We start from the raw sequence: 14,865 nt of genomic DNA on the forward strand, positions 1-14,865 counted from the left end.
TCTCATTACTATTCTTCCTAGTTCTTGTTTGTATGTGTTTGATCGTCTGTGTGATTGTATTTTTATATATTTTCTAAGTATACATTTTTATTTTAAAAACTATTTTACTGTTGGAGTCTCCTTTCTGAAAACTACACCTCTGTAAATTGGTAAAAGATCTCTCCTATGCTCTGTCAGGTTCTCCTCTGCTAATTCCCCCATCTAAGAGGAGATCCACACAGCAATTTTGCTAACAATACAGTTTGGCAAATGTGCTGAAGTGGCTTGAACAGAAATGGGGAAGGAGAGGGTGTCTGACAATGGAAGGAAGGAAGCTATATCTATTTTATTTCAGAAATTTGAAGTTCATGAATTCAGTGAAGCAGATTGCTTAAAAGAAAAGCAATGTTATACAAACCAAGTGAAGTTTGTACAAAAAAACTGGTTTAAACAAACCCGTTTGACACATACGAATTAAATACACAACGTATAGCAGCCAATTCAGTAAATTCATTATGTATTGCATGAGTAAATTCATTCCACTAGATTACACACACTTATATGAGAATGCAATCATTTGATTGCCCAGTTCCACAAGGGTGCCATATTAGTCTGCTGCTGACAAAATAACAAAAATATCTTATAGCACCTTAATGACTAATAAATTTATTATGTCATAAACTTTCACAAGCCAGAGTCCACTCAGATACAGGAAGTATTATATTTAGTTTGCAGACAGTTTCATCAGAAAAACTACAAATACAAAGGGCTGGAGTGGGTGTGGGGGAGAGAACTATCTCAAAATCGGGCCAGAAGTCCAAATTTGCAAGAGCAAAGGGTGTATACTGTATTGGTGAGCACAGAGGAAAACAAGATCCAATTAAAAGAACAAAAACTAGCCTCTGCAACAAACCCCAGTGACAAATCTGTTTTCCTGTCCCCTCAACTGACACTACTATAGGGTCTAACAATATTATCATAAAGGGTTCCTCCACAGTTTCACATCCTCTAATGAGATATGTGCCATCATGTATCAGCTATGTACTTTTCTGATTTACCATGGCTAAACTGGACAGTGTCAAAGCAAGAGAACAAATGCATACAGATTAGACATTAATATCCAGAAGCACTGGTCTCTCCCTGTGCAATCTCCCTGGACATTTGATAATAGATGTAAAGGTTGCAGTATTTCAAGAGAAATAATTCTACTTAGAAATCATATATAAATTTTATCAGGGCCTTTTTTGAGCAGGAATGCACAGGAACGCAGTTCTGGCTGGCTTGGCGTCAGAGGGTGTGGCCTAATATGCAAATAGGTTCCTACTGGGCTTTTTCTACAAAAAAGTCCTGTGTGAAACAATGGTGATATCAGGGGTGTGTAGCCTAAGATGCAAATGAGTTCCTGCTGGGCTTTTTCTGTAGAAATTCTGTAGAATTTTTTACTAATAGCATTAGACACAATATAGACTTGAAATGGTTTGTACATTACTAAAAATAATTTCTGCTGTTTACAAGCTTGTGCACCAGATTCATCTTACTTTTCTAAATTTTCAACAGTTCTGAGTAGGGATGTCATTGCATAACTGGGGCTGGAGGATCCTCCAGTTTTTCAGGCTCCTGCCTTCCATCATCCAGCTTGCCAGCAGGGGAAAATCCCACCCCCAAACATGATGTGCTGATATCACATGGTAGTGACATCATCACGTTGGCAATACTGTTTTTTACTCTATTGTTTGAGGGCAATTTTACCATAGAGTTTTGCCCAAAAAGCACTGTTGCTGCACATTTTGTTGTCACTTCCTTTTGATGTCAGCACATTGCAGTGCTCTGCCCCCACTCCCAGTAAGTCTCTCTCTACCTTCCCTGCTGATGTGATCATTAGATCTGGTGTGATCATTAGACCTGGCAATTCTAGTTGTGACTAGAGCCAGAGCATTTTCAGTATACTTTTTGTTTATACTTTTGATAGGACCACTTTTCCCTCTGTGCTCTGAGATACAATTTAATACACTTTTCCCTGGGAAACGGGGCCTTCTGGCCTTTCTTTATTACAGCTCTCCCCCCTAATTATAGCCTTTCTGCTGTTTGCAGCCGTGGAAACTAAGGATGTACATTCAGATACTTCCAGTCCAAATAATATTTTACTTCTTTTACTTTTACTTTATTCTTTTTACTGTTAATGGCAAAATACTCTCTGTTTACCTAAAGGGAAGACTAGGGCTTTTTCTCCCATTGTGCCATCAAGAAGAAGACAGAGCTGTCTAGAATTCATGTACAAGTTACAGTCAATAACTGTTTCTAAGGGGGTCATCTTACATTCAAGATTGTTTTCCTTTCAGGTAGACACATTACCATTAAAATTTAAAATAATTTAAAATAAAGCATTTTTGTGGAAATTGCGGGAAATGGGTTCCATATACCAAGTTCTGTTCTCAGTTACATGACTTTAAGCTCATTAATCATAATGTACATTGTTTCTGTGCATTTTGCAACCCAGATTTACTCTCACTGTCAAAAAGTCTTCCTGAGCAGCCGTATACAATATCAAAAGATACAGAAAGACAACATACCTCAGTGTAGACAATAGCAGTCATCCAAAAACGCTTGCTAGGTCTTGGGACAGACAGCATAGCCCAAAGGAAGATAAGGATAGGAAGCACAAGGGTAATCATGGAGGCAGAGATCATGTGATTAAGAATAATCACGAAGTAACACACCATTTCTGAACGGGCTACGAGTGTATTATAGAGAGCATAAATAAGCAGCAAAAATCGAGGCTGACCGGTATAGAATTTCTCTGACTCTTCCAGTTCTTCATCACGAAACATTCTATGGGGACAAAGTAAGGTAAAAGTGATTAGCTGGGAGAATATTTTAAAAGAGTATTTTAATACTGCAATATTATTTTAGAACAGAGGTTCCCAACCTTTAGAGCCTGTGGGCACATTTGGAATTCTGACATGGAATGGGGAGTGCAGCAACAAATGGCTGTCTCAGGAGATGGAACCAGCCACAAAATAAGTGGCACAGCTTAACTTCAGTAAAATAGTGTAGATCCTTGCACTATGGTGGCAACATTTTTAAAAATCTGCACAACCAAATTTCCAGTAGTCAATGACAAGCCTTCCTGGGCAAGAACTCTAGCTGGCCCTGCCCCCTTCCTAAAAACACTTGGCAGGCACCAGAAAAGGTGTTGGTGGGTAACCAGGCATTCATGAGCACCATGTTGGGGACCCCTGTTTTAGAGCATAGCACTTTTTTTATTCATATTTTTTTTCTGGAAAGCTAGAATTGCATGCAACTTCCCATTATATGCAATCTATGTAGTACATATAGGGAAAATCCCATGTGTGAAATCATGGAATGTACCTTCCATGTGAACATTACTAATGTGTGTACCCCTCAATGAATAATAAAAAATCCCTACAAGATTTTGGCTGAAACTACTAAAAATCCTACATTCCCTGAAGTAAACAGTCTCTCCATTTCATTGATAAAATGATACAAGATAAAAAATGTAATAAATATACTAACAAATAATACAGTTTCATGACGTGAAGGCACAAAATGCAGCTAGGTAACTGCAGCTAATCAGGTATTGGAATAGCTCATGGTTAGATAGGAGATTGCCCTGAGTGCCCTGTCATGCATGCCATTGGTAACAACTGAAAGAATGGACTGGGTATAAGCATCACAAATGGAATTTAACAAATGTATTTGAGAAGACAAACACACTATTGACCACTAAGTATCAGTGTGTAAAGAAATAGCAACGAAAAAGCTGCGTGTTCTTATATACCAGTCAAACTAAAACATTATTACAAGATATTGTTTGCAGACATTGATGTTTCTGTGAAAAAGGCTGTTGCATAGTTCTTACTTGTTTAGAAGCAGTTCACTTGCAGTCAGCTCATGGGTCAATGGGGGCAGTATATTATCCTCTGATTTGTCAGCTTCCAGTTCATCTGGACTCACCAACATATGGTTTTTGTCAGAAGAGTCATCTTGGGAACCATCTAAGGGGAAAAGTTCCAAGCTCACAGCTTTGCTATATGAGGGAGGGGGTTCAGCAATACCATCCAGAGCAGAATAGGATGGCACATCTGTGTCAGAGGTATATGCAGCTCCTTCAGAATCCAGACAATAATCTTCCATATCATGGTCTTGTCTTGGTGCACTTTCTGCCCCTTCTTCATGTTCCTCCCCTTCAACTTCTTCAATGGTTTCTGTTGTTCCCTGACGGGAATACAGCATGGTGATTTGGGTGGCCTCACTGTCAGGAACATGAGGAAGAATATCTTTGTCAACTTCTTATTTCATATATCCACCCTCCCCCCCCAAAATTCTGTTCTGTTACTGGATTTTAATATTGAGCCAGTGTTAGTACATAGCAACAGGGGGCAATGTATTGATAAACAGAATTGCATGTTCTCCTCCATTTCTAGTGGAACTTCCCCTCCTGTCTTAACCATAATAAAGCTTATTGTGTTGGATCCAAAGATGCCCTCACATTGGCATAAGTGTCATTCTGTTAGCACTGACTTAGAAAAACATAATCATATGCAATATAGTTCTATCATTAGCACAGAATGCACACTGCAGAGTCAACGGATTTGAGTGAGGCCGCAGTTCCCTCGACAAAACAAAAATAGTTGTACGAAAGTTGAGGTCTTCGTCCAGGATCCCATCCCCCCATGTGGTTGGGTAGCTTTGGTAAGCCTGAGGAGAACAGGTATGCAGTGGGGAAATGGCTGTAGCAATTGCAATAGGCTAAATGCCAGCAGGGATTTTAACTCCTTTTGCTGATGCTGTGCCTGTCAAGCTACCTTTTGACCTGCCACCACTTCACTCATTCTGGTTGCAGCAGCTGAACTTGGGAAACACAATTTCACTTTATAGGAAGTCCCACAACTCTGTCTCCATTGGTTTCCACTAATATTACTTTGGATATAACCCCTTCTCAGCCATGTTGCTAACTGCTAACCAAAATTCCATTTTAATTAGAATTTGAAGCCAGCATTCTAAGCTGTAATTCTTTTAAACAACAATCATCTAGTTTAAGAACCTTAGACTGAAAGTGGAAGGGGGAAAAAAGAACAATTAAAATTACATACTATTTCATACAAGTCTACAAGTATGAATTTAAATATGTGGCAGAGACGTCAACTGAGTATGTAAAAAATTCCACTTATACTGAAACATAAAGCACCAAACTTGTGAGCTTTTACAAAGTTAAAAAAATGGTCATGGCAAATGATTGAACAAAGCATACATAGGTTAAGCACCTTGACACGATGCTGCCACTGTCTGCAGATGAGGAGGACATATCCATGCTGTACATTTTACGAAGCCTAGGTCGTGCACGCTCACTTGTTTTAGGAATAAGGTCTGGTCCATCTATATCATCAAGGGTTGATTGCCTTGATAATAACAGTGTGGTTGCTTCAGTGCAGCAGCTAGCAGGGTAAACAGTTACAAAGTTAAATGCCATCAGAATGTTTACATGCAACAGCAGTGAACATTAGAGATGTGCCTTCAGCATAACTGAACAGAAAAATACTTAAGCTGAATACATCAGAGATCTGTACACAGCTACCAGTATAGCTGAACCTGAAAAACGCCTTTCGCCCTCCCCCGGCTTCTATTTGGATCTTTTCAGCTATACTGAGAGCCAGCCCCAGCTATTCTCTTTAAATGCCTTTTGCAAGCTGTACGAGTAAACTCAGCTTGAGACTCCATTTAAATGCCTTTTGTGAGCAGCATCACACAAATGAAGTCCCAAGCAGCAGTTCCAGGCAAATGGAATCCCGAACAGCGAGTTCTGGACAAATGGAGTCCCAAGCAGTGAGTCCTGGGTGATAAGTTCCTTTTGTAAGAGGTACCATACAAATGGAGTCCCAAGCCATGAGAAGGTGTTTAAAATCTTATTCTAGTAGTGATTTCCTGAAAAAAGTTGGGAACCATGTATATTTCCTGATATTTGGGAATATAGGGAAATACCAATATTTTTCAGGTTCAGTTGTTTTTCCCCCACACTGGTAGTGAACATGCTTGCTGACCATGCACAATACAAAGACAGAGACAAAACATTCTGGGAGGAGATAAACAGCTTTTTGGTACTAGAATATTTCAGAGTAAGGTTAAAAACTGATAAATCACCAGGCTGGATGGCATACATCCAAGAGTTCTGAAGGAACTCAAAGGTGAACTTGTGGATCTGCTAGCAAAAATATGTAATCCTTTATTAAAATCTGCCTCCATTCCTGAGGACTGAAGGTAACTAATGTTACCCCCATTTTTAAAAAGGGTTCTAGAGGAGATCTGGGAAATTACTGTCTGTCTGATACTGAGTAAGTTGGTGGAAACTGTTATTAAAAAGAGAATTAGTAAGCACATTGATAAACAAAAGCTACTGAGGAAGACTTAGCATGGGTTCTGTAAGGGAAGATCTTGTCTCACTAACTGGCTAGTGTTCTTTGAGGGGGTGAACAAACATGTGAACAAGGGGGACCCAATAGATGTTGTTTACCTTGATTTCCAGAAAACTTTTTGATAAAGTTGCTTAACAAAGGCTCCTAAGTGAGCTCAATAGTCATGAGGTAAAAGGAATTCGGCACCGCCCAGCCGGGCGGCCAATCGGCCGCCTTAGGATGGGTGCCGTCCTTTGCCTCCCCTGAAGGAGAGGGAGACTTGGTTTGCCCTGACTGCCCGGGGTGTGTGGCAGCCTTAAGTAGGCTGGCCCGTCTCCTCCATGTGCAGTCGTTTCAGGGCTTGTCGGGAAGGACTTCAGCATTGCCACGATTAGGCGTTGCCACGATTAGGCGTGGCTGTGCTGGGCCTGGTTTTCTCTCGTCGGGAGCTGTTTGTGTGCAGCTGACTGAAGGACAGGCCGTTGGTGTGCAGCGGACTGAAGTGTTCTGCTGGGCGTCCCAGGGAGCAGCGGATGGAACGGGCTCCTACAGGGAGTATTTGTTTTATTGGCCTTGCGGGGCCTATTTCTGGGCGGTGGGGGCTGTGTAAGGAGGGGGTGCGTCCTTAGCGACGGCCCGGGAGGGTCTGTTTGCACTGCCGCGTTTGCGGCGTCTTTCGGCTCACTCGCTCTCCCCCCCACCCTTTCTAAGTAATAAGGCAGTGACGGGGAGTGCTTTTGAGGGCGATCAGTGCCCGACCGTTCAGGGCCTGCTACGGAGCTGCCGCGGCGGTTCTCTCCTCGCCCAATCTTTTTCTCTCCTCAGCGCTTCAAGATAGGGGGCCCCTTTGGGAGATGTTACTAGGGCGTTGAATCCTGCCCTTCTCTCTTCTCGGCTGGTTCTGCTAAGTTGCGATAGGGGGCCCATCGAGTCCTGTTGCTAGGGCTCGGAATCCTGCCCTGCGTTTACCTCCCAAGCAAATTGGCTGGCTTCTCTCACCTGTTTTGCGTTTGAAGTTGGCTTCAAGGGTGGGGAGTTAGTTATTTCTCCCCTCCTTCCTGATTAGGTGGTGGTGTGTGCCCTGGTGTGAGGCGTTGCTGGCTTGGGGTTGGCTGAAGCCCAAGCACCAGGGCTTTTTTAGTGTGGGGTTTAGCTTTTATTCACCCCCCCTCCCTCTCCTCTACATTCCAGTATAGGCTGTGTGCCTTGTGCTTGTGTGGCTGGCCTGCAGAGTGGGGAAGAAACAGTTTGAGTGCATCTAGGCAGGTTTGGGATTAAGCCTTCCTCTCTTGTACTGTTAATCAGGAGGGCTTATTGTGCAGTAGGGCCTTAACCAAAGGTGCTTGTTCACAGCGGACCTCTGGTCTCAGTTGGGTCACTGATCGGATTTTACGCCATGGGTCCTAAAAAGGGCCAGGGCCCTTCAAAGGGCAAGCAGCCTGCCAAAAAGCCGACTAAGCGGCCCTGTCCAGGTGTACCCCCGGCCGAGGACTGGGATGATGGTGCCACTCGCCTTGCGATCCTTGATAGTTTGGCCCGGGGTAATTGCCAGGGCTCAACCCTGGAGGGCAGCCGCACTCTTTCAATACTGCGATATTATTTATCGCGCATATAGTGACTTTGTGGGCGGAGCGTGGCTTCAATATGATGAGGCGTTCCGCATGAGGGCGGCGGTTAATCCCGGTTTGCCTTGGGATCAAATCAGCCAACAGCTATGGTTACAGCTGATGGCTCCCGCGAAGCCTAATACTGGGGACAGATCGGACAGTGGTCACATTGTCCAGAGGACCAATCAGCCTGCCGTTCCCTGCGCCTCCGCGGGTCAGCCGGTTCAACCCCAGCTGCTTTGTTGGGAGTTCACCTCCCAGGGGGCTTGTGCCAGGAAGGACTGTCGTTACAGGCACGAATGTCCTGTGTGGGGGGGACCGCATGCCTTCACAGCATGTAGTCGGTCGAAGCCAAATAGGGGCTTCAGGAGGCCGGGAGGTCCCAATCCGCCACCTGGAAAAGGGCCCAAGCCCCATCAGAATAGCGGTCCTCAGTAGGTTGTTGTTAAGTTATCCTTGTTGGGATGATAGGCATTATCTGTTGCAAGGTTTTAGGTTTGGGTTCCGGATCCCTTATCAGGGTCCACGAGCCCCCTTTTTGTGTTCCAAGTCCGTGAGGGGGCTAGAGCACGTCGTGCGCGAGAAAATTAAGAAGGAGTGCGCGGAAGGCCGCGTTATGGGCCCCTTTGCGGAACCTCCTGTGCCTAATTTGAGAGTCTCCCCGCTGGGGGTGGTACCTAAAAAGGCCAGGGGGGAGTACCGCCTAATCCATCATTTGTCATACCCTAGGGGCCGGTCAGTTAATGATGCCATTCCTGACGAGTTGTGCTCGGTTAGGTATACCTCTTTTGACCGGGCGGTGCGCATAGTTCGCCATTGCGGGGTAGGGGCGGAGCTCGCTAAATGCGACATCAAGTCAGCCTTTAGGTTGCTGCCCGTGCACCCGGAGGACTTCGAGTTGTTGGGTTTTTGTTTTGAAGGCAGTTTTTATATGGACCGGGCCCTCCCTATGGGGTGCTCTGTGTCTTGTTCGGCCTTTGAGCGGTTTAGTTCGTTTTTGGAGTGGGCATTGCAGTACAGGACAGGTATCCGCGATACGGCGCATTACCTTGATGACTTCCTATTCGCTGGCCCCGTGGGTTCGGGTCAATGCGCTTATCTACTCAGGTCTTTTGAGAGTCTGGCTGCTGAGCTGGGTGTGCCGTTGGCAACGGAAAAGACTGAGGGCCCCTCGACCTTGTTGACTTTTTTAGGTATCGAGCTTGATACCTTACAGCAGTCTTCTAGGTTGCCGGAGGATAAGTTGTGTAGCCTGCGGGAAAAGGTGGCAGCAATGAAAGCAAGGAAGAAGGTTTCGCTTCTGGAGCTTCAGCAGCTAGTTGGCCACCTGAATTTTGCATGTAAGGTGGTGGCGCCCGGCAGGGCGTTTCTAAGGCAATTTTGTGACGGTATGATGGCGTTGCGTTTGCCTCATCACGTTACTCGGGTGACCAGGAGCATGCGGGATGACCTTGAAGTTTGGGAGAATTTCCTTCAGCACTTCAATGGGACTTCCTTTTGGAGGGAAGCAATGCTTTTGGAGGCCGAATTGCAGATTGTCTCTGATGCTGCGGGCACCACTGGCTTTGGTGTTTATTTTCGGGGGCACTGGTGCGCTGAGCCTTGGCCAGCCGAGTGGCGGAACTCTGATTTGATTCGCAACTTGGCATTTTTAGAGTTCTTCCCTATTGTGGTTGCAGTTTTTATTTGGGGGAGCTCTTTGGCCAACCATACAGTGCATTTCTGGTGCGACAACATGGCGGTGGTCCATGTTGTCAATAATCTCACTTCCAGGTCCCCTCCAGTTATGTGTTTGGTTAGGCGTTTTACATTACGTTGCCTGAAATTGAATGTTTTGTTTGCTGCCAGGCACGTACCGGGCTCTAGTAACGGGGTGGCGGACGCTCTGTCTCGCCAACAGATGGAGCGCTTTCGTCAGCTCGCCCCAGAGGCCGACAGCTGTCCAGTGCCCATGCCGGCAGAGCTGTGGCGAATTGGAAGGAGGAAGTGAGCCGGGCCATCCATCTTGCAATTGCACCCAGTACGAGGAGGTCGTATGATCGGGCGGCAAAGCAGTTTGCGTTGTTTAGAGTAGGTGCCGGCCTGGAGGAAACATGGCCGGTCCTGGTTGCGCATTTGCTGCAGTTCTGCGTCTGGCAGAAGGATCGCGGTCTCTCCGTGAGGTCCATTAGGGGCCAGCTCGCGGGGTTGGCTTTTATTAGCAAGTCCCGTGGGTGTACGGATGCCACCAAGGATTTCCGGATTAACAAAATGCTGGAAGGGTGGTCTCGGGAGGTAGGTCGGCAAGTTGATGGCAGGCTTCCAATTTCGCCATCCATTTTACGGGGACTTCACTCCACCTGGGTGTCGGTATGTGCATCCAGTTACGAGAGGTTATTATTTCATGCCGCGGCGTTGACGGCTTTTTTCGGGGCGTTGCGGGTGTCGGAGCTGGTGGCAGGTTCGCGGACTGACAGCTCTGATAGGGCCCTGAGGGTGGAGGATGTTACTCTGGAAAGGGGGCAGGAGCTCATTCGTGTCCGGCGGTCTAAGACCGATCAAGCACAAAAAGGTTGTGTGATTACGCTGGGCCCGTGTCCTGAGAAGGAGTTGTGCCCTGTCCTGGCTTTGGCACGTTATTTGGAAGTACGTGGGACGGATCAGGGCCTGTTATTTCACCATGAAGACTCCTCACCGCTTTCCAAGTTTCAGTTTTGGGCCATTACCTCTCGGGCAGTGGAAAAGTTAGGACTTGGCGGCTCGAGGTTTGGCACTCACTCCTTTCGCATAGGCGCAGCATCTACTGCTGCGGCTATGGGCTATGAAGGTGATGTCATACGTCGGGTGGGTCGGTGGAAGTCCCGGGCTTTCAAGTCCTATATCAGGCCTCTGCTTCCTTGAGATTGTTTAGTGATGTTTTTCCACATTTGGTTATGTTCACGGTGTTAACTGTTCTGAATTTCTTTCTTTCTTAGGTGCTGTGGCTGGCTCGCATAGAAGGAGGATCCTTATTTGCGGCCACAGTATCATCTTTTGGGCGGCGCATCAGGCACGTCGGATGCCGGGAGGATCTCAGTTGGGCCTGAGCGAGCAGGCCACAATTGAGTGGCAGGGACGGCGTGCATGAAGTGGGCGGGACTCCTCTCGCTTCTATTTAGAGAGAGGAGGGGCCCGCCACCGCACATCTTGGTGATTCACCTGGGGGAGAATGATTTGGGCCTAATGAAGGGTAGGGCCCTATCTATTCAGGCCCGGGATGACATCACTTTGATTAAACGGAGATGGCCGGGCGTCCTCATCCTGTGGTCGGCCATGTTGCCGCGCCGGGTGTGGCGGGCAGCCTGGGACCCGGAAGGCTTGGAGCGGGCCAGAAGGAAGGCCAATAGGGCCTTATGTTTATATATGGAGGCCGGGCTCGGAGTTTACGTGCCCCACCCAACCATCAAGGCCAAACGTAGTGATTGGTACAGGCCTGATGGCGTTCATTTATCGATAAAGGGCAATGAGGCCTTTTTGGCCGACTTGAGGCATGGGCTGGAACATGTTCTCTCTGGTGGGGGGTCAGGGGCCTAAGCAGAGGCTTGGCGCTGTCCTTGGCGGTTTTACCATTGGGAACATGTTCTTTTGGGGGCATTTGGTGAGCTCACATGGCAATGCACCTTTGGGGGTGCAAGGCGCCCCTGGGGGACCTAAGCTGCACGGCACAAGGTTGGCTCCAGGGAGCCTGGTGATCCAGTCTCTAGGGAGTGGTCCACAGCCCAGGCTGCACGGCACGGGGGAGGGTGGACCTCAGTGAGCTGGATCTAGTGCCTGGCCGGCCGGGTTTGAGCTGTTGGGTCGGCTCACTCCCGGGGCCTGTGGCTCGCCCAGTTTCAGGTTGGGAAGGTGGTCTGCGTTTAAGTGACCCCTGGCTCAACCTGGCCCCATGTTTATTCCCATTGCCGTTAATTTAAATAAAGTGGCTCTTTATCCCACATTGTTGTCAGTCTCTTTATTCCGAATGGGGGGGCAAAAGTCCTCGTGGATCAAAAACTGACTAATTAATAGGAAACAGAGAGTGAGTATAAATGGACAATTTTCACAGTGGCGGGAGGTAAGCAGTAGCATACTGCAGGACTCAGTACTGGGTCCAATGCTTTTTAACTTGTTCATTAATGATTTAGAGTTGGGAGTAAGCAGTGAAATGGCTGAGTTTGTGGATGACACTAAATTGTTCAGGGTGGTGAGAAGCAGGAAGGATTGTGAGGCACTCCAAAGGGATCTATCAAGACTGGACAAGTGGGCATCAACGTGGCAAATGAGGTTCAATGTGGCCAACTGCAAAGTAATTGTGGCCAAAAATCCTAACATTGATGGGGTCTAAACTGGCGAAGACTGACCAAGAGAGAAATCTTGGAGTCATAGTAGATAATGCACTGAAAATGTCGAGACAGTGTGTGACTGCAATAAAAAAGGCCAACACTATGCTGGGAATTATTAGGAAGGCAATTGAAAACAAATCAGCCAGTCTTGTAATGCTCCTGTATAAATTGATGGTGCGGCCTCATTTAGAATACTGTGTACAATTCTGGCCAGCCAGCACACCTCAAAAAAGATATTATAGCACTGGAAAAAATGCAGAAAAGGGCAACTAGAATGATTAAAAGATTGGGACACTTTCCCTATAAAGAAAGGTTAAAGCACCTGGGGCTCTTTAGTTTGGAGAAACGCCAACTGAGGGGTGATATGATAGAGGTTTACAAGATTATGCATGGGATAGAGAAAGAAGTACTTTTCTCCCTTTCTCAAAATACAGGAACTTGTGGACACTCAATTAAGTTGCTGAGCAGTCAGGTTAGAATGAATAAAATGAAGTACTTCTTCACCCAAAGAGTGATTAACACATGGAATTCCCAGTCACAAGAGATGGTGGCAGCTACAAGAATAGACGGCTTCAAGGGGGGATTGGACATAAACATATGGAGTAGAGGTCCATTAGTGGCTATAGCCACAAGGTGTAGATGAAACTGTCTGCCTGGGGCGAGTGATGCTCTGTATTCTTGGTGCTTGGGGGGGGGCAACAATGGGAGGACTTCTAGTGTCCTGACCCCAATGGTAGACTTTCTGATGGCACCTGGGTTTTGGCCACTGTATGAAAGAGTGTTGGATTGGATGGGCCATCGGCCTGATCCAACATGGCTTCTCTTATGTTCTTGTTATAACAACATAAGAAAACAGGTGGTATGTGGCAGATCAAGCTTTTATTGACTAGTTATCAAGGCTTTAGGAAATCTTTTAAATTCTGCCTGCCTTTTTTCTGAAATCCCACATTTCAAATTATCTACTTTTGTTGTTTGGTATAAGTGTGAAAGGCAGATCCTGTAACATCTGTTTTCAGTAGAACCAGATCAGAATATAATTATGAATAATATTAATGAAAATACAAGTAACATTTTATTTACTATGAACAAAACAAAATGATCTAGAAATACGTACCTTAAAATTTAATTTAATTTTTCCAAATGCATTATTACTTTATAGTATCTTACTACAATGACAGTAAAAGCCCATATCTTATTTCATTTTTCAATATGACAGGAAAAAGAAGGCACATGTCATGATTCTGATCAGCTATGGTTATGGAGGCAAGACTTGATGAAATGGAAACAGACAATACCAGGAATAAAGAAAGTAAGGGAGAATTAAAAGTCAGCTGTTTCACTACTGGAAGGAATGTTTCTGAATAGGTCTATAATGCACATTACAATAAACTCTGATAAGGAGAGAGGGTTGAAATGAAGGAAAGTAGTATCTTAAACCCTGTTTGTTCTGGGAGAAACTTTGAGCATTACCCACCAAAGACTCAAAAACGAGCCATTTAATATTGTTTGTTATGACCAATATAAATGACACTTAAAAAGGTGGAGCCTTTTGAACCCAAAACTCTTCACTGGGCCATATGTGAAAGAAACAAAATGGGGCGGGGGTAATAAAATCATTTTTTTTTTTTTGGAGATTTGAACTGAGCAAATCCTCCAAAGGAAAAAAAATGAATTTATTCACAGTGACTAAAGAATCTAAAAATGAAACCATATGAATTACAATGGAGATCCCAGGGGAAATGGTGGTTTTGGAAGAAATGGGAATCCTAGAATTGCACCATTAGGATTGTGAGGTCGGTGCTGGAAAATACCTGGAGACTTTGGGGGTGGATATGGGAGAGGGTGGAGTTTGGGGAGAGGAGGAGTCTCAGCATGGTACAATACCATAGAGTCCACCGTTCAAAGCAGCCATTTTCTCCAGGGGAGTTGGTCTCTACCAGCTGGAAAATCTCCAGGCACCACCTGGAGGCTGGCAACCTTGAGCTACCTACCATTCCCAAAGCCTATCCCCCCCCCCCCATTTCAAGGAATTTCCCAAGCTGGGCTGGCAACCCTAAAAAAAGATGTCTGGCTCAGTATTGAGACCCTTCAGTTCTCTACCTCAGCCTATGGCACGTACTCTGTAGTGCATCTTATTCTGAACTTCTTAGGATTCTGAATAACAGATTATGATGACATACTCTTCTTAATAAGACTGCCATAGCCATGATCCTAGAATTTTTTTTATTTTATTTTTGTTGTTTTCATTCTGAAATCTCCAGAGAAGCATGCTGCTTGGAGTGCCCTTAAGTTTCCTTAAGAGACAGTGGCAGCTGCAGTCCACGGAGGCCCCTGAAATTTTGTTCTTAGGAAGTTAGAGCCGTTTGGTATTTTAATGAATACAGGCTAATAACTCTGATACAAATGACAACATGAGAAACAGCATCTTAAAGTATACCAGTAATATTGTAGATGACTTGCTCTCAGGAGACTTTAACTTCAAGCTGCTTTTTCAAGAAAAATATAGCCTCTCTCTAAAGTGACACAAAT

General features: G+C 45.4%; 1 protein-coding gene across 1 annotated transcript in view; it reads right to left on the reverse strand.

The window, feature by feature from the left end:
* The window catches only part of PIEZO2 (piezo type mechanosensitive ion channel component 2), a 399,620-nt gene that overhangs the window by 43,753 nt on the left and 341,002 nt on the right, over nt 1-14,865 (reverse strand). Inside the window, exons 39-41 of the mRNA XM_060244021.1 lie at nt 5,265-5,435; nt 3,860-4,252; nt 2,550-2,808 (exon numbers count right to left, since the gene is read on the reverse strand). Of these exons, the coding sequence (XP_060100004.1) occupies nt 2,550-2,808; nt 3,860-4,252; nt 5,265-5,435 (823 nt within the window). The remainder of the gene's footprint in view (nt 1-2,549; nt 2,809-3,859; nt 4,253-5,264; nt 5,436-14,865) is intronic.

The sequence above is a fragment of the Heteronotia binoei genome, chromosome 7 (assembly GCF_032191835.1).
Source record: "Heteronotia binoei isolate CCM8104 ecotype False Entrance Well chromosome 7, APGP_CSIRO_Hbin_v1, whole genome shotgun sequence".
Classification (NCBI taxonomy): domain Eukaryota; kingdom Metazoa; phylum Chordata; class Lepidosauria; order Squamata; family Gekkonidae; genus Heteronotia; species Heteronotia binoei.